Source organism: Pyrgilauda ruficollis, unplaced genomic scaffold (genome assembly GCF_017590135.1).
Source record: "Pyrgilauda ruficollis isolate IOZ18807 unplaced genomic scaffold, ASM1759013v1 scaffold83, whole genome shotgun sequence".
NCBI lineage: Eukaryota > Metazoa > Chordata > Aves > Passeriformes > Passeridae > Pyrgilauda > Pyrgilauda ruficollis.
Window position 1 is genome coordinate 962,144 of NW_024530266.1, and position 18,746 is coordinate 980,889.

General features: G+C 45.9%; 1 protein-coding gene across 1 annotated transcript in view; it reads right to left on the reverse strand.

Moving 5' to 3' along the window:
- The window catches only part of FAM207A (family with sequence similarity 207 member A), a 39,461-nt gene that overhangs the window by 6,120 nt on the left and 14,595 nt on the right, over window positions 1–18,746 (reverse strand). Inside the window, 1 exon segment of the mRNA XM_041487728.1 lies at window positions 1,582–1,650. Coding sequence (XP_041343662.1) covers window positions 1,582–1,650 — 69 coding nt within the window.

Here is an 18,746-nt window from a genome sequence, read left to right on the forward strand (position 1 = left end):
TTCTAATGTCTGAAGCATTACATAAGTTTTTTCCCCTCTCTAGTGTCTCCTAAGATTACTTATTGGAATGGAAGAAAGTTTTGCATTTGTACTACTGGGCTGATCTTTGGTTCCCAGGGTCTTGGCATCCAGTGTCACAAAAGCAGCCCTGGGACAAGAAGGAACAACAAACTCAGATTTAGGAAAACAGAGATGTAGTGATAACTTCAGCAGTCCAAGCTGGGTTCTCTTTTGGGGGACCCCTTTTCCACAAAGAATCTTCACAAAAAGCTCTTTCTCCACAAAGAACTGGCAGAGTTTTTAGGTACTCCTGTGCCTGTAAAGCATTTCTAACATCCAATATCTGCTAAGACAGGTAATTTAGCCTGGAGTTTACTGTCTTGGTGTTCTCCTCAAAGCAAAGTCCCTGCATTTCACTTGTATTCCCACATCTTAGTAATTTCAGAGCCAAGAGAAAGAGGCCACAGCAGGGCCAAAACAGCACACATGATCTTGGGAAAGACTGATGCTACAAAGCCATCAGGAAGGCTGGATTAAGACCGTGTAGGGATCCTGCTCCTGGGCTTTTCCAAAGCAGCTGACCTTGACTAGCACAGCCATCTGTGTTCTGTGTCCAAGCAAGATGTCCAGGCTCTCAGCAGCTGCTGGCTGACTGTTTGGGAGGAGGTTTCCTTCATACTCATGTGTGTTAAATTCATACCTTTTTATCTAAGAAGAGCCAGACACACCTTCAGTGCAGCTGGTGAAATCAAAGGTTAATGAGCTTGGGCTCAGAGCTCAGGCACAGAGATCATTTGGTGTAGCACAAAGCCACATCCCTTTGCCCCAAAAATAGTCTGTGTCCAGCTCTGTTGGGCAAGAGGCGTTAGGAGAAAAGCCTGCCCCAAGAACAGCTTCAGGTGACACAAGGAACCCCTCTGCCACACTGAGTACGACAGCATAGTCCCCTACTGTGCTAAGACACTCCAAAAATAGGAAAAGAGAAGCATTTCTGCCATGGGCTGGGTTTGTTGAGCTCATATTTCACTGCCTCGAGAAAGGCCAGACTGTCTGGTAAGCGGGTTCACTGACCTGTAGCATGTGGGAAAGAGCAGTAACACAGCCAGCAGTGTCCAGAGTTCTTCCTCACTGAGGGGGCAGGAGAGCCCACTGTAGGGTCTCACCACAGAGGTTTGGGATTAGCTGGTGGCAGCACGGAGCTCAGCTCCAGCCTGTCCTGCCATCCCCACAGCTCCTGGATGAGGAGCAGTTCCACTAGACAGCTACTCACATCTGTACCAGAGTTTTAGAAGACAGAAAAATATGCTAAACTTCTATGGGCACAGTGCCCTTCTGGATAAACAAAGGGTTTATGTAGTCACATATATTACACATGGTAAAAAATCAAAAGTAGAACTGGGGCAATGACTAAGTCTTGGTGCTAAACACTGAGAAACAATACCTGGAACTTTTATGCCAGTGCTGGGGAGGGGTGAAGATTGCTGAGAAGCATTCAGCTTCTTCCAGCACTGTCACCCAAACCCAGAGTACAGAGATCCATCAGAACTATGCTCTGTGATACCGTGTCACAGGAATACTCACTCTGCAGCCATCTTTCCTTCCTCAGCTTCATCTTCTCTTTTTTAGAAAGTATTGTTTTTTCTTCCCAACCTAGAAGAGAAGAGACATGAGATGGAGCCTGGCTCCTGCATAACAGATTCTGTTCAACCCTTGAAGCTTTTGAACTTGCTGGCACAGCAGACAGGCTGCAGGCAGATCCAGAAGCTACCTGGCACCCCAACTTTTAGCCAAACAAATCAAAACTGCCTGGCTGTGAGTTAAAAAACAAAAGCAAATAAGCAGATCAGATCATCAGCATAGGATCACTGAATAGTATGGATTGGAAAGGACCTCAAAGCTCATCCCATTTCAAACCCCCCTGCTGCAGGCCCCAGCACAGTTTGTTCCAAGCCCCATTCAACCTGGCCTTGAACACTTCCAGGGATGGGGCAGCCGCAGCTCTTCTGGGCAACCTGTGCCAGGGCCTCACCACCATCACAAGGAGAAATTTCTGAAATATATCCAGGGCAGCCCTAAGGAGGAGCTGGTTACTAGCAGCTTGGAAAAAAAAACTAGTACCTACTATTTACCAAAGTCAGTATTTGGAAAGCAGCTGTTCAACACTAATATTCAATATAAAGTAAAATACCATCACAAATATTTTTTACTATAAAATTATATCTTATCTCACGTGTTTAAAACAAAGTTGACTTTAGCCAACTTTTCTCCTGAATGTGCTGGAAATACCAGAATTCCAATAGAATAACAAGCTCCCCAAAGATCAAGCCATTCACTTGAGCTTATTCTTAAGTCTGGGGAAGAAAAAGTACCCCTTCCTCCCCCTCCAATAGAAAGAGCAGAAAGGACTTCAATACAATTATGAAAACAACTCACTAAGGATAATTTTCCTGAAGCTACAGATCCTTTAGGATGATTTAAACAAAAGCATCCTTTCATACTTTCTTAAGAACAGAACAAACCTGCTGGGGCTAAGGCGACCTTCCCATAAAACCAGCATTCACCACCATGTTTTGAGTTTCTAAGACAGGGAGAATGAAGCTGGAGCTTCCACAGCCTCATTTCCCAGAAAAATAAATTCCCCAAAAGCACTTACTAAAACCACATTTGTTGTGGTGTCAAAACAGATGCTGAAAGAATAAATTGCATGATCCAATAACCAACTCTTGAGTTACACCCACCCCTGATCACCCCACATTTCTGTGGTTTAAGGGGAAAAAAGGATAAATTACAGTCAATTATCACATACATATTATTATTATGGAATTATTATCCCACCCCAATGATCTCCAGAAGGCTGCCTGCACAGACACCACAGCTGCTCCAGCCTGCCCAAATTTCAGCCATGGCAGTGCTGGGAAGATCTGCCCCTCATCTGGAAACACACTCATGACTTCACTGGAAAAACATCGTCTGGCAGTATTTGTTAATGAAATAAAAAGGCCCAATTCAGCCAGCTGGCCAACCCTAGTAATAACAGCAATTCAGGTTCTGGTTGGTGTTTTTTTTTTCCCCAAAACAGTAGTGGAATATTTAAGGAAACACAAAAGCTGTTTTCCTGGCACGAACCCATCCTTGCTGCTGGCTGGGGCAAGGTGGCCACAGATAACCAGAGGCTGCCTGAGGGCAAGGAGCTGCATCCCTCCTGTGCCAGCAGCCAGTTCCTGCCCTTTTCCATCACTTGGCTCCCTAGACATTCCAATTTCCATCTCCTAGCCTGCCCTCAGAAGGCTGTTCAGCTGCTTGAAGGTGCAAAGTTGTGTTTGGCAGCTTCCAGTTGTGATGTCAAGCGCCAAAACCACTGGAAAGCCACTGGAGGACAGTGAAGGCAGAATTTAGCTAGTTAATTAACAGCACAGACTGTCCCCAAGGTAGCCTTTTGTTTTTATTTAGCTTGCAAGCACCTCTGAGATCAAGCCAAACCACAGCTCCATTTTAATTACTTTCCTGTGAAATCAGAAGGGTTTGAATCTCCCTCTCCAGCACATTCCACAGGTACGTTTGCCTTTGAAACCATGGAGGAAAGGTGAGCAAACCCCATTACATTAGCTAAGGAAAATTTCCACACTGTAAATTTGACAATTATTCGTTTTAGCAAGAAGATGTTTTTTTCCTTCTTCCCTCTGATCTGTGCAGTACAAGACATGCCAAATACCAACAGGTTAAAAAAACCCACAATAGCTTTTTGCCACCTACATCAAGCATTCGGTACTACTCCTGGCAATCCTCAGGATGCTGCTTTCATGACAGAGAAGCAGATTTCTGAGGATGGCTTCCTTAATTTCAGAAATCTCGAGGGTTTTTTGTTAAAGGACTCAGATTAAAAATAATATATATATATATATATACACATGCACACACATATATATATGACTATTTTTCACAAAGAACTCGTTAGACTAAATATATATCTATAAATCCTACGTTAGAAATCCCCATTTTATCCTTTTTAGGCATTCAGAAAGAAGCTGGAGTGAGTTAAAGCTGTAACACTACAGGCTTCCCTGCCCCAAGATCCCACTATTTAATTTTGGCTCCGCAGCCAAGAGGGTTTGACAGTTCCAGGAAACTACATTACTTGGAGCATTTGGCCATTACCAGAAATATTCAATAAACCTGTGCAATGCCACATGGACAGAGGAGGGTCCTTCAGCACCAGGCATTTGCAAAGCTCCTCCTGGGCTATGAGACATTAAGAAACAACATGTAGCATTAATTAATATTCCAAAACCCCAATGATACATAACAGTAAAGCTGTTGCTGCTCAAAACATAGTATTTTGGCAAACTAAAGTTAAATAACAACAGATGTTTTAATTTTAGCCTCGGTTGTGTAACAGCAAGAATGAGCATATGCCTACAGCTGTGGGATGAGTTAATGAAGGAAGTCAGACTAGATCCAAAAGCAGAATATTGGGTGTGGTTAGGGGTTGTTTTTTTAAATTACATAGTGTCACTTGTAAATCGTGCACTGCTCTTGTCCAATGAAAGAGCCTGGGAAATGGTAAGGACCATCTCCCGGGGCACACGCAACAGTGCTGTGACCTGGCAGCTGTCACTGCACAACCCCTGAAGGTGTTCTTATTCCTCTAGGAACAGAGTTGAGGGACAACACGAGCCAGGCAAAAAGCCAGCCAAGATGTCCTCTGGCAGAGAGGATGCTCCACAGCTCCCCGCCCTCATCCCACTGACAGCTCCCAATGTGTGACCTACAGCTCCACTGCTCCCAAAAGCACTGATGCACAAGGGTCACGAGTGTGACCAAGGCTTGGGGGTGGCAAGGACAGAGGCAGGGGGCTGTATCCAAACTCTTTGTCCTCTTGCTGTTAGGTGAGCCCCCAGGGACAGCTTTGTACATGCATGTGGGCACAGAAAACCCATTTGGGTTTTGCCCAGTCCGAGCCCTGCTGCACCCTGAGCAGGCTTGGGATCCAGTGTTGGAGGAAAAGGTGCCAGCTCCTGCTGGGCCAGGGCAGGTTTCTCCATGGATACAGCATTTGCTTTTCATGATCTAAAACAAGCTACGTGATTTTTATTCACACTTAGTAATTACACCAGGTGTTAGGAGAAAAGCACGATGCTCTTCCTGCCCCAATGTGGAAGGTGTGAGAAACGACCCTCACTTTTAAAATTTTAAAAAGGTGTATTAAACCTTGACAAAAATTACAACAAAGGACTGAATAAGGCAAAATCACAGTGCTGGGAGCCCCTCCCCATGACTACCAGCCACATGGCTCCTCTACAAAACAGATGCTCTGCCTTTTATATCTTTAGCTCCTCTGAAAGTTTTGTCAGTCAACTCTTTCCCTGCCATCCATTGGTGGAGACTACTTTTTACATCTTCATTGGAGGTCAGGTGTTGTTATGCCACACCTCATGGTAACAAGCCAGCCTCCTCTAAATGTCTTGACTACTAGAGCAGAAAGAGGACTATGGAATGACATATTTTAATAATATCACCATACATCTATATGTATCTATCTACCTATGTACATCTATATTATCTCTTAATTGTGAGAGCCAACTTTTACATTACTTATCTATAACAAAGGCATCCTACAAAAAGTGGGATCTGCATTCTCTGCCCCTTCAGATCCCCTGGTTATCTGAAGCAAAGCCTACTTCCAAGCCTGGCTTCCCACTGGAAACAGAGCAGCAGTGCAGCTCGTGTCCTCACACCAAGGTCATGGCTCTGTCAGGCCTGGTAAACATCCCCAGGCTCCAAGCAGCCCAGCAAGGGCACAAGGCCTCCCAGGGCAGCCCAGCTCAGCCTCAGCTCACAGAAGCACACAAGTGATGTTCCATTAGAGGGGGGAGCACATCCCCTCAGGAGGTGACTGGGAAGTCACAATGCACACAGCAGGCTGTGAAAGGCGACTTCAGAGGCAAAGTCTGTCCTTACACACAGTATCTAAAGTGCTGCTGGCACACCCAGCCCCTTCCACAAGGTAAAAGCACCTCCTTCTCCTCCTCTGCCCAAGCCTTGTCCATTTTAGGTCCTCATCCCGCCCCCCTGCATGTTCTCAGCAGCCCTCCCCAGAAGAGAGGCTGCCCTTCCAAGGCTCAGTCACAGACAGAAACACAGAGGATGCTCAAGGTGGCCCAATGTGTCACTGCTCCTAAAGCCACTTGTGCAGCTGAAGGTTATTTTTATTAGCAAGGCTGAAATGCCACAGGGAACCCAGATTGCTGAGCCAAGGACTGCAGAAATGCCTTGTCTAAGACAGGAACTTGGTATTGCTATTTCAGGCTCAGGGAATCAAAGAAATCATAGAATGGTTTGGAATAGAAGGGACCTTAAAGACTAACTCATCACAAACCCTTGCTATGGGGAAAAGAAAAAAGAAAGGAAAATAAAAGGACAGGTCTCAGTACTCCCTGACATGGAAAACTTCAAAGGCCACAAAACTAATATAGAAAGGCTCACCCACAGACAGGTGCCCTGGGAAACACATGCCATGTCAGGGACTTTCCACGACCAGGTGTGATGTCCTTCAAGAAACAGGGCTTTCCAGCTTTGGGAGAATGAGTCTGCTTACAAGAAAAGACATTTTAACCCCCCCACATCCCTTTCCATGTACATGCAACAAGGGTGTGTGCATTTCTTTCAACAAAAGATTTCTCCAAATGTATCACAAATTACACAGCGCAAATATTCTTATGTGTCAAGGAATGGTATGGCAAAGAAGTTGACTTTTTCCTTGCCATCACTGGCATATATTTGCTCTCTGTGCAGCCCCATAAACAACATAAATACCTGTGATCACAGTGAATTTAGTTTTATGTCCAGCAGCTCTCAGCAAGTTCTGCTGCAGCTTCCAGACTTACAAAAGGTCACTCAGCACAAGAGCAGCAGAGGCTACAGCATCAGTGCACCAGCCCTGGAAGCATTCAAAATGTGTGAATGTGGCACTTGGGCCCGTGGCTTAGGGGTACACCTGGCAGTGCAGGGGGAACAGTGGGACTCAGAGAGCTTTCCTAACCTTAACAATTCTATGATTGTATGAATGGCAAAGCATTCTTGCAGTCAAGCTGGTACAGGGAGCTGTAGGTCTGCAGCAGACTCAGAAAGCCTGCACCCTCCCTCACCCAGAGGAGACAACAGCAACTGGCTCAAGATATTCCTGAAGAACAAAAGTTGGTGAGTGGCATTAAGCATTGCCATCCAGTTAAAGCATCTTCCTCTACTGCAATTCAGACATAGGGGAAGATGTAGGAATACATGAATATATATATATATATATAAGGATATATATTCCTCAAGATCAGACTCTTGGGGGAAAGCTTCTCTGGGAGCACAGGCAATCCTCACTTCCCCAAAGACCAGCCTTCCCAAAGGTGCAGCACCCAGCCCTGGCAGAAGTTTTGCAGATAAGCAACACGTGACCCTCCTTGGGATCGCACCCACTGTACCTGCTTCCCAGCTCCTGCAGGTCTGACAGGATCTGTAGCGCCTCTGTCCCACATCTGGATGTGTGAGGCCACATCTGGAGTGATGGGGCCTCTCCTGGGCTCCCCAGGAGAAGGGAGACACACACCTGGGGGAGTTAATCCAGGTAAGGGTCACTAAGATGATTAAGGAGCTGGTGTGTGTTTTATTGAGGAGAGGCTGAGACAGCTGGAAAACAGGCCTAAAGGAAATCCTATAATGTGCATAATACCTGATGGAAAGGAAGAAGAGGAGGGAGACAGACTATTCCCAGTGGGGCCCAGTGACAAGAGACAAGGAGCACACACTGAACCACTTGTTTTTGGGATAATTTTTATGATTCTTTAAAATGTCAGGAGGTTATGGAGCCCCCAGGTCTCCACCCATGGAAATATTCAAAATATGACTAGACACAGTCCTAAACAACCTGCTTTATCTGATCAAAGTGGACCATCAAAGTAGACTCCAGTGAGTCTGCAGCACAATTTGGACAGTTGGCAAGAGTCCTTTCAGAGAGGATAAAAATTTGTATTTTAGCAACAGAGATACACACACCATAGCTATTGGTGTGGATGTTGCAGTTTCAATAAAAGGCTGTGAGAAGAACAGAACACCATTTCTATAAAAGCTTGAACAGCAACCAATCTCTGGAATGAGATTTATTCTGAGACCAGGAGTAATTCATGTTTACCAATGGGTAAATTCTCTCCTTAGGGCTTACTAAGGGAGGCAGAATACTGAAACATTGCTATGCTTTTTGACAATGCCTTGCAGGCCTGCATTTGAAAGAGATTTTCCCCCAAATATCCTTTCTTTTCCTACTAATAAGAATATCGTTGACTATCCTGTCCTCTGAGAAGATTTAAAAATCAGTAGTTCAGTATCTTTGCAGTATTACACAGTGGAAGATCTAGATCTGAAATAGTTACACTACTGGATTTTATCTGGTGCTTCTTATTTATCCAAAAAGCAAGAACAGTTCACCTTAATTTCCTTGTCTTTTAACTGCATATTAGCTAGTAGACAATTAAATGGGCATTCCCTAGGGAAGTTTCCCATCTCCAGCCACTGGTTCCTACAACTCCTCTCATACTGTTTTTGGCACCTGGTGCTTCTTTTACCTATGCCTTCATATATGTTCTTTCAGCACCTATAGGGAGGCAGCTCTGCTCAGCTCTACTTGTTATTACATTCCCAGTGGATGGATTCAGTGGAGACACTGCATTTTATCATAGAATCACAGAATGATTTGGGTTGGAAGGGCCCTTAGAAATCATCTAGTTCCAACCACTCCTGCCTCAGGCAGCATTTTATGCTGCATTTCCCCTCAAAGCCAAAGCAGTGGCCTGATGAGGTGCTGGGGAAAGGTGAGAGAGCAGACAAAAATAGGGAAGAGAGGGAAACAAAATATGAATTTAAAGATGCTCAGAGTACAGAGGGACAAAAGGACAGAGGGACAGACTTCGAAGGCAGACAGACAAATGTGTCACTGTCAGGTGCCACTGCAGCACTGGCAGCAGACCAGCTGCACACAGGAGGAGGTATGAGACATCACCCAGAATGAGTTGTGGAGTTGTTTCTGTTTCTCAGGGATTACAGCAAACACCAGAATCTGTTACATGGAGAGCCCCACCTTCCCCCCACTCCTACACACAATACATTCCATAGATTCATTTGTTTCTTAGTAGAAATTCCCAGTTTTCCTCATTTCCCAGATTCAGCTTTAGCATTCAAAGCCATCTTCCTGGGGAAAACAGGCCATGGAGGGATTCAGACAGATTGCATCATCTGGAATCACTTCTTTAACTGAAATGAGGAAGGACAGGCAACCAGACCGTGTTCACTGTGCAACTTGGTGAAACAAATGCCTGCAGGAACCACTCCCTCCATCATCTGACAAGGGAGGGATGCAGCCAGTAGCAAGAGCTACAGCTGGACCTTTCCTCAGATGGAGATGGAAAAAAGAGAGGCAGGAGGAACCCCAGGGCTCAGCCCTTCCATTCTGCTAAGCAATGACAGTGCACACTTTACCTGATGGCAAGTGTTGGGGAAAGAAGAGAAACTAATAAAACACATAAAATAAAACAGCACTGCCAGCTGGTCAAAGGAAGGGATTGTCCCACCCTGATTTGCACTGTTGTGGCCTCACCTCAAGTCCTGTGTGCAGTTTGGGGCACCACAATACTAAAAAAGACATCGAGCTGATAAAAAGCTTCCAAAGAGGGATCACAAGGATGGAAAAGGGTCTGGAGGGGAAGCCTTATGAGGAGTGCCTCAGGTCAGTTTGTTCAGCCTGGCAAGACTTCGGGGAGACTCCACTGAGGTTTCAACATGCCCCTGAGGGCAAGCAGAGGGGCAGACACTGACCTCTTCACTCTCGTGACCAGTGACAGGACTCGAGGAAAGGGCAGGGAGCTGAGTCAGGGGAAATTTAGGTTGGACAGCAGGAAAAGACCTCCAAGATCATCAAATCCAAACACCAGTGCAGGTTCCACCATTAGGCCATATCCCTAAGCTCCACAGACACCTTCTGAACATTTCCATGGATGTGAGTCCACCACTGCCCTGGGCAGCACCTTCCAAAACCTGACCATCCTTTTAGTGAAGAACTTTGCCCCAGCATCCAATCTAAACCCCCCCTGGTGCAAGATAAAGCCATTTCCTCTGGTCCCTTGCTCCCTGGGAGCAGACCCCAAACCCCACCTGACTGCACCCTCCTGTCAGGAAGTTGTAGGGAGTGAGAAGGTATCCCCTGAGCCTCCTTTTCTCCAGGCTGAGCCCCCCTGAGCTCCTCCTCATCAGGCTTTTGCTCCAGACCCTTCCCCAGCTCCACTGCCCTTCTCTGGACACGTGAATAATCTCCCCACACACACACTGAGGTCAGGCTATGTGATGTTTTACACCATTGTGGCACAGGGGAAGCTGGCAGGGACTGGTTTCAGGGATATAACACAGCTCCTATTAAAAGCTGTCTTTGGCCAGAGGTTTTTAAAGAATTCTAATGGACAGAATCCAATGTGAACTGGTAGCAATACCTCACAGGAGAGAAACATTTTTTTTCCATATTAAGCCACATATCCACAATGGATGCCCTCTGTAGGGCTAAGGGTGGGGTGGGAGTCAGAGCAGTGAAGACCACCAGGGAGCAAGGAGGACAAGGTGGATTTTTTGCACTCTCTGTGATGTGGAGGCTTGGCAGACAAACACATCTTCCAGCCAGTAGCTACTCAGCTCCTCAATCACGTCAACCACTGGCAAATAGTCTGAGTAAGGGAGACACTGCCATTTCCCAGGAAGGCCCTAGAAGCAAGATGTTAACTGGGATTACTCCAGCCTGGCTTCCCTGGGAAGTAACCACTGAGGTAGTGTAAGGCTTCTGAAAATTTATGATCAGCAGAGAACAATGAACAGGAACAGGCAAGAAACAACAGCACCAGCAAAAGAGCAATGCCTACAGCACCACTGGTCAAGGGACTCATAACCATTAAAAGGCAAAAGAGAAAGCAAACACCACTCCAAGGTGCAACTACAACCTTCCTCTCAACACACACACACGCTATGCCAGCCAGTAGGTAACAAACATTACTGGAATGACAAACTCTTACACTTAATTAATATATTAACTCATTTGACTGCTGAATGCCCAGTGATCAATACTTAATTATATTTCCAGGCAACAACGCCAGCCAGAAACTGCATTGAGTAGAGTCTGCAATATGTAACTCCAGGGCAAAAACAAAACCATCACAAGATCAGCAATAAGTGGGAGTTACATCCAGGAGCTTCAGCAGCACAGAGAGGAGAGAAAAGATCACATCACAAAAGTCTCCACAGTGAAGGAGGAAGAATTGAGCCATGAAGGTCAAGAGAAGACTGTCAAAAGTGGCTGAAATCATAGTTTCAAATGACAGAAGCATAAGGATGAAGCTCTTGCAGAGGGAGAAGTGGGAACAGCAAGGGAAGGGGCAGAAACAAGGATATTAAAGGAAACTGGACACCCATGACACCATTAAATGTTCAGTGAGGTTTTTCTTCCAATAGAAAGGTGTGGGGCTGTCACAGCAAAACCAAAGCCCACAGAAAGCCCATCCGGGCAGACAGGGAGAAGAGGTGGCAGGAGGATTATTTCTGTTCCTAGGCTGGTGACTTGAAGCACCTACTCACTAAGCCCTCCCTTCTCCACAGGGCACATAAGGCACAGATTGGACAGATGCTCTCCTTCCATCAGCTGAGAAGAAATAAGCTTTCAGGGGCACAGCAAAAGGCAAAGAGCTGGGAGAGGAGAGAATTCCCCCCTACCATTACTTCCTCAGTGTCTAGTTTGCTAGAAGGGCATCAAGTACTTCACTCCAGCAAATTCCGTTTGAGAAGCAATTGTGCTTACGCCAATCAGTGCTTTCCAGAAAAATCTGAACCTATGACTTTTGAAACATGACAGCTGACCCAAAAATAACATCCAAGACTGATCTCTGCACCCCTCCATCTTCCGTGGTAACAACTCTTCCAACAGCAATATGGTCTTGGACTTGCCCAAAGTAGGAAAAGACTAAAAAGCCTAAAATTTATTCCTGAAGCCCTCCCTCCTTCACAAGTGTCCAGAAATACAAGGATACAATGAAAGCACATGTGTAAAAACATCAGAAACCCTAGAAAAACATTTGAAGATCCACGAAATTATTCTTCCCAGCTAACAGTTTCCCTGCTTCTTCTTGGGAGATTTGCTACATTAGCATCTAAAGGGTGTATTGCAATCCAGACCTGAGAAAAGGGATCTTCTGGATGGCCCTGAATGCACCCTTCCAACACTGGCAAGTAGCTATCTCAGGCTGCCTTTTCAATAGAGAGGATACTCCATCAGTAGGAAGGATCAGCCTGCCATCATTGTTCAGGGAGCTGCACAGCTCAAGGACAAGGAAGCTGAAATGTCACACCTCTGCTTCCTCCCCACCTCCTCAAAAAAAGTTCCATTAATCAGAAACAGTGCTTTAGCGTCTACAATCAAGCTGGGATTTCACCAAAACTCCTATTCCAAAAAAACTTGTCAGCAGTCAAAAAGCCTGAGTGTATTCAGCCACACCTAAGGTAGGCAGCCCTCGCCCTTGGCTGGGTGAGGAGGAAGGAGCCCCGATTTCATTTAGTAAATTCTCTGTTCAGTAAATATGTTTTCCTGGCAAAGTGGCAGCCTCTTCCACCACATGCCTGTACAGGCAACATCTCCAGAACACCACTCCAAGGTCTCTGTATGCCAATGCCCCACCTACTGCTAAAGGGATTGCAGACACACTCTCAGCTTCTGCAGTGATGCTGGCAGGATGCTTGGGGGTGCTTTGGGGAGCAGGGAAGGGGTCTGCAAAGTGCTGACTTGCTCCAGGGAATACTGAATGCAATATTGGATTACTTGGCTCTAATGGAACTAAAGGAAAAAAAAAAAATCAACTGTAATCGACTTCCATGTTAATGACACAGAGGCAGGGCTTTTTCCCCTGGAAAGATTGACATGGAATGTGAAACAGTATCAATACCATGGGCAGTATCAACACATGACATCTGGAAACTTGGCACAGAGACAACAGCAAGCAGACGCCACAGTAGCTCAGGGTGCTGGTAAATGAGAGCTTAGCTGGGCTTAGCTTATCCAAGCTTCTGTTGCCACTTCTTCCACCCTGCCTCCCCCAGGTCCTGCACACAAACCCAACTCCCCTGTACCAGGTCAGCTTCCTGCTTCTTTAACGAGCTGAGCCAAACCAAGGGAGATGTGTGCTCAGGAGCACAGGGAGCTCTGTGAGCCAGCTGGACTGATCTTTCAGCCTTCAGTCCTGAGGTCTAAAGTATCCACAATCTATTTTAGACAGAAGTTAAAATTCATCAGCAGCAACATATCTCTAGGCCAGCTGATGTCCCTATTCCAGCCTGACATGAATGAGCATACAAGCACTCCCAAGTTCTCAGGACAGGTTCACAAGCAAGGACACAGGGAATGTCTGCAGAACCTCTTGCAGCTGGAGAAACAGGGGCACTCAGTAGATTCGGCACTGGTGGTACCTACAGCTTTCTACCTGTGCAGTTCACTAGTTTGTTTTTTGTAAGAGTTATTAGGCAGCGGATGCTTTAAGTACCCAGCTAAGCTTTTTGAGGAAAGTGCTGCTTTATACTCCCAAGGTTCTCCCTGCTGGCTGCTTCAAAAGATGGGAGTGCGCAGTTTGGATACTCTTTTTGTTCTGACACAGCACACCAGCTCCTATGCCAAGCCTTCTTGGTGGGTAGGGGTGATCTTGTAAGAGATTCAGCAGTGACAGCACCAACTAAGCCATGAGAAACAAGAGAAACATGAAAATAATTGGCAGACCCACCCCAACCGTCACCTTGCAAACACAGTTCTCCCACACACAGGAACAATAGAGAAATACATGTCTGACCATCAGAAGGAAGAAACAAAGTCCCTGATCAAACATTCCAGCACCAATTCTGACTGTGATTGCCACCTGGAAGCAAAAAACAGAAGCAGCTTCAGCAGCTGAGGGGTCAACATCAAGCAGCAGGTTTTGACCTGCTCTAACACCAGCTCATCAACAGCCTGAAAAATCTTCCTTCCTCCACTATTTCACCTCCTGCTTTAGTACTTCTAGCTACAGATTTCTTAGCTGGGTTCTGCCTCTTCTCAAGGAACTAATTAGAAGAACAGCCAGCCAAAATGCAGAGGCCACAGCTTCACTGGGAAAAAAGGCAACACGTGGCATGGGAGAAGGGAGATGACCAGAGACAGGACTTGGCTCAACACCACAACTTTGACTTTTTTGATTTCCCAGCCACACTCAGACACAGAAGAGCCCCTGTTGTTAGACAGAAGGCAAAGGAGGGGAGCAATTGGCAGAGGACTCCTACAGAGAAACCTGGATGCACACTGTGAATAAAAAGCTTTGGGAGTGAAGTCTGTGTCTCCCACATCTGTCTGTTAAACAGTTTCAATGAACACTGCTACAGCATCTTTTCCTTCTCTTCTTCCCCACAGATTGAGTTAAAGCTGTATAGTTTAGCCTCTGTGCCTCCCCTCTCCTCCTAAGGTCCCATAACTGTTGCAGGAATGAGTTTTCCACCATGCCTACAGTCCTCTTACTCTCCTACTCACTCTTTAAGGGTACTGGGATGTCAACACCTCTGCCTTAAAACCCAGAAGGGAGAGCTTGGGGAAAGATTAGCCCACCAAGACTACACAACAAAAAAATATCAGTTCAAGACTATCAGGAAGCTGGTTGTAAGAGGCTGTGCAAGCCCACCAAGGATGCAGCAGCTTTCAGACACGTATAACAACAAAGTGCCTGACATGGCTCCTGGAGAGCTGCTGACATGAAAAAAATCATGCAGAGATGTCTGGACACTAGACTTTCCCCCACAGTGACCTCAGGAAAGAGAAAAAAAATACAGCAGATATGCATAAGATTTGGAGACACATATCTCTGTATCCTGATTGCCACAGCCCTATAAGTTACATGTTCTGTGTCTGCAAACAGCAGACTCCTGACTGGTCCCAGGCACATGACAGAGCACAGGATACACATAAAACCAGTGCTACTCCCCCAGCCACTCCTCTGCCCTGTGTGGCCCAGGGCACATACCCAGAGAGGAGTATGTGCCTCTAAATTACAGATGCAAACATGACAAACTTCCCTTCAGATGCGCATACGGGAATTTTACAAGGAATAAACAGGCACAGCTTGAACTGCAGCATAAGCAAACAAACAGAAGAAAACAGAATTAGAAGAGAAGCCCAACAGAGCACTCAAAGCTCTGGTCTGCTTTATGAATGGGCATAAGGTGAGAAGGAAGGCTTGGGAGAAGGCCACCTGATCCAAGACTCTGCAGTGTGCAGAGACCAGGCTCCAGCAAGACCCAAGCCAGGAGCACAGACACATCCTTTGCTGGGACAAAGGGGTAGAGAGAAAGTTCCAGCTTCTTCTAAGGAGTCCCCAGAGCCTGATCCTGGGCAATACCAATGGGAAGTTTAAAAAAAGCCTTGCCCCACCTTACTTTCTTTCTGATGATGTTTCAGTGCTGCCCTAGTTAATTCAATCAGTCCCTGACCTTTCTAACAGATCCCTGCCTCTGCTTTCCAAACAGCAGCTCTTTCCTGGCCTCCAAACAATGGCATCCCAACCACTTGGGCTCAAGTTACCCTCTTCTGAGAGCAGCAGAGTCAGCATTTCTACTGCTTACTGTATTCTTGCCCATGTTTGCTTGTTGAACTGTAATCTCTCCTCTCCTCCCCAGGGCTAAGTAGCCAACATTTCCAGTCTTGGCCACAGGCCTTATTTTCCAGACAAAACCTGCATATCCTATTTTGAAGCAAGAAACGCAGAGCAGATGCCTGGTAGCTTACAGAAAAAAAAGCATCTTACAATTCTGTACTTAACCTGAGATAGCATTGCCAGCAAATTCCTGCCATGTGCAGTGGACAAATTTCTCTCCCTGCTCTTTTTTCCCAACCAATTAATTCCATGATGGATCTGAAGGACAGCAGGAAGCACAGGAAAGAAGAAAGTCAGTACAGGCTAATGACTGCAGAACAGACTGGGAAAATATACCAATATTCTGCAGTTGCAAAAATGTTACAGGCAGAATAGGCAAAAAAAGCCCAAAGCTTAACTTGTACCCTGTAAGTATTTTAATCAGCTGTTCTCAGTTCCAGCAGGTCTGCCACAGAATTGTATTAAAAGCATCTACAAGGTCAAATTCTTAACACTTTCATTCCAGTTTTTAAATTGCAACAGAAATACTGTAATGCCAACTTTATGCTAAAATAGTCAAGGGGCAGGGTGACTGCATGAATTTCTTTAGGACGGCATCAGGGCAGGAACAAAAAATTCCACTTTGGCACTGCTTAGCTGTACCAGGGGCAGCCCCTCTGCCCCATCTCCACTTGTAGGTTCAGGAGACAAAAAAATCCACTGAAAATGGCCTGGAGGGAGCACACACCACTGGAGCACCCATGGGCAGCCCCCCTGGTCTTCCACCTTGTGTGGCCAGCCACAGGCAGAGGCTGCACACCAGCACCTCACAAAGCATTAACAGAAAGCACTTTGAGGACTTGAACTGGAGACTGGTGTCCAGCAAATAGCACCACTGAGCTAAGAACATACCAGGCCTGACCACAGCTGTGTGTAATGCCCAAGTAGAGAGTGCCTGCATGCAGAACCTCCAATGATTTTTTTTTTTTTTTGGAGGATCTGCTTCCAATCCATGCTGATAGCGCAAATTCAGAACAACTATGTGTAAGGGGTCCTGCAACTTAACTGCCATTTTACTGAAGGATCTTTGCCCACCTTGAACCCAGCATCTTCTAGTTTGTTTTTTCCCCACTTATCTTACTGGAAGACACTGGGAACAAGTTCAGTCTCTGGGGCAAACCTATTTGATTAAACTTCATCAGCTCTCTTTTCTCAATTGATCAGAGCTCTTTTCCAAGCAAAAGAGCTCTGATCAATTGAGTCATTGCTCATATTTCTCACTTTTGGCATCAATGCCAAAAACCTGCTCTGCAGATAAACGTGAAAGCTCAGGAAGGACAGCACTGGCTGCAGGCCCTGCTGTGAGCTCCTATACCTCCTTTAAGGTGAGGCACATGGGCTTTTGCTGCCTCTGTGCTAAGGAAGCTCAGTGAACCTGGTATCACGCTCACAGTCACAAGGATCTGGGCAATGCCTACACACCAGCAGAAAGAAAAGCAAAAGGAGAGTTTCTAGAGACACTTCCTTACTACTCCAATCAATTCTTTTTATGAAGTAATTACTCTGAACCTTACTCAGAGCTTTAGGACCATGGCAAAATTTCCGCTGTGTTATTTTAACTGTTGATTAATTCTCCTCTCCTGGCACTCCTCCTTGGATTCTTTAACATGCCTGGTCTCAGGCTCCCTATGGCGTGAGTTAGTCTCCCCACTCACAACACTCCATGCATTGACAGTGAAATGAAAAAAGTAATCACATGTCAGAGCTTGCCCTTGATTGTTAAGTCTGTGTGGCAGATTAGCGTAGTGTGGTCCCCTCCCCATGCTGCCCTATCTATTGCACAACCATACGTCAAGGAGTTAATCCCACCATCTGCAGCTGTCAGAGCTCCTACACTCCAGGAAACCCACACACCTGCAGTTTGGGAGCACTGAGGAAACACTAAGTCCAGCCACATCTTCTGCCACTGAGCAGACACATATTAAATATAATCATACTCATTTCTTTTACCCAATAGTCTGTTTAGGCAATATATACAAAGTAACTTTAGATTTAGACACAGAAAAGAGTGCCACAACTCAACCAGTATAACACCAGCAGACTTTCATTATTTATATAATTTAAGAATTATTAGCTCGATCCTGTCACATTCTGATCAGTCAGTTTAAACACCACTTGCATCCTAAGTGGCTTTATAAACTGCTGCACACGCAGAGAACTAAAAGACTAACATAAAGTAAGGAGGGTGAGAATATCCAGGAAAGCTTCCCAAATAGTTTGTGCCAGGTGTATGCTCGATCTGCAGCCCCCAGCTCAGCTGGGCAACACCTGACACGCAGGACTGGCAATGCAGAACACTTCCCATTCTTTCCCTTTTTAGGGGCACACACAGCGTATTTCAAAATTGGGAAGTATTTGAAGACTAGAGCTGGAAAAATAATCATCTGAAGAAGTACAAAACATAATACCCTTGCTCTTCTGATCTGTGACTGGGGTGGAGATGGTACTCGAGCTCACGCTCAGCATCTATTGCAGCTTAGCATCTTCTGAACCCAGGCACCCCCTCCTGCCCCACAGGAGCACACAGCCTGCCCCGCTCAGAGGGTTTCTGTCTAGATGAGAAACAAGATTGCTTTTTTACCACAGCACTGTACAACTGAGTACCATCAATAAGGAACTGTTTCATCACAAGGTCAAGACTGAAGCTACCAGGCAGAAGCCCCTAAAGGACAGATCAAGGTGATCCTGTGTCTGCACAAAGCCTCTGTGTGATCATAATGGCACTTTAACCTTGAAAAGGTCTTAATAGCTGTAGCATTCAAACATGACACAGTGAACTACCAGTTCTGATGGGGTTTTTTTTCATGGTGGTGATGTTGATTAAACAGTTCAACAAGCCTGGCCCATGAAAACACTCATTCCAGGTGGTGCCCAAGCATGTCAGGTCTCCGTCCCTCTTCCTGGGAGCGCAGACTGCTCTGTAAGTGGAACTGGTCCAAACACTGCTTCACATCTCTTCCGGCTGCCACTGCCACTTCT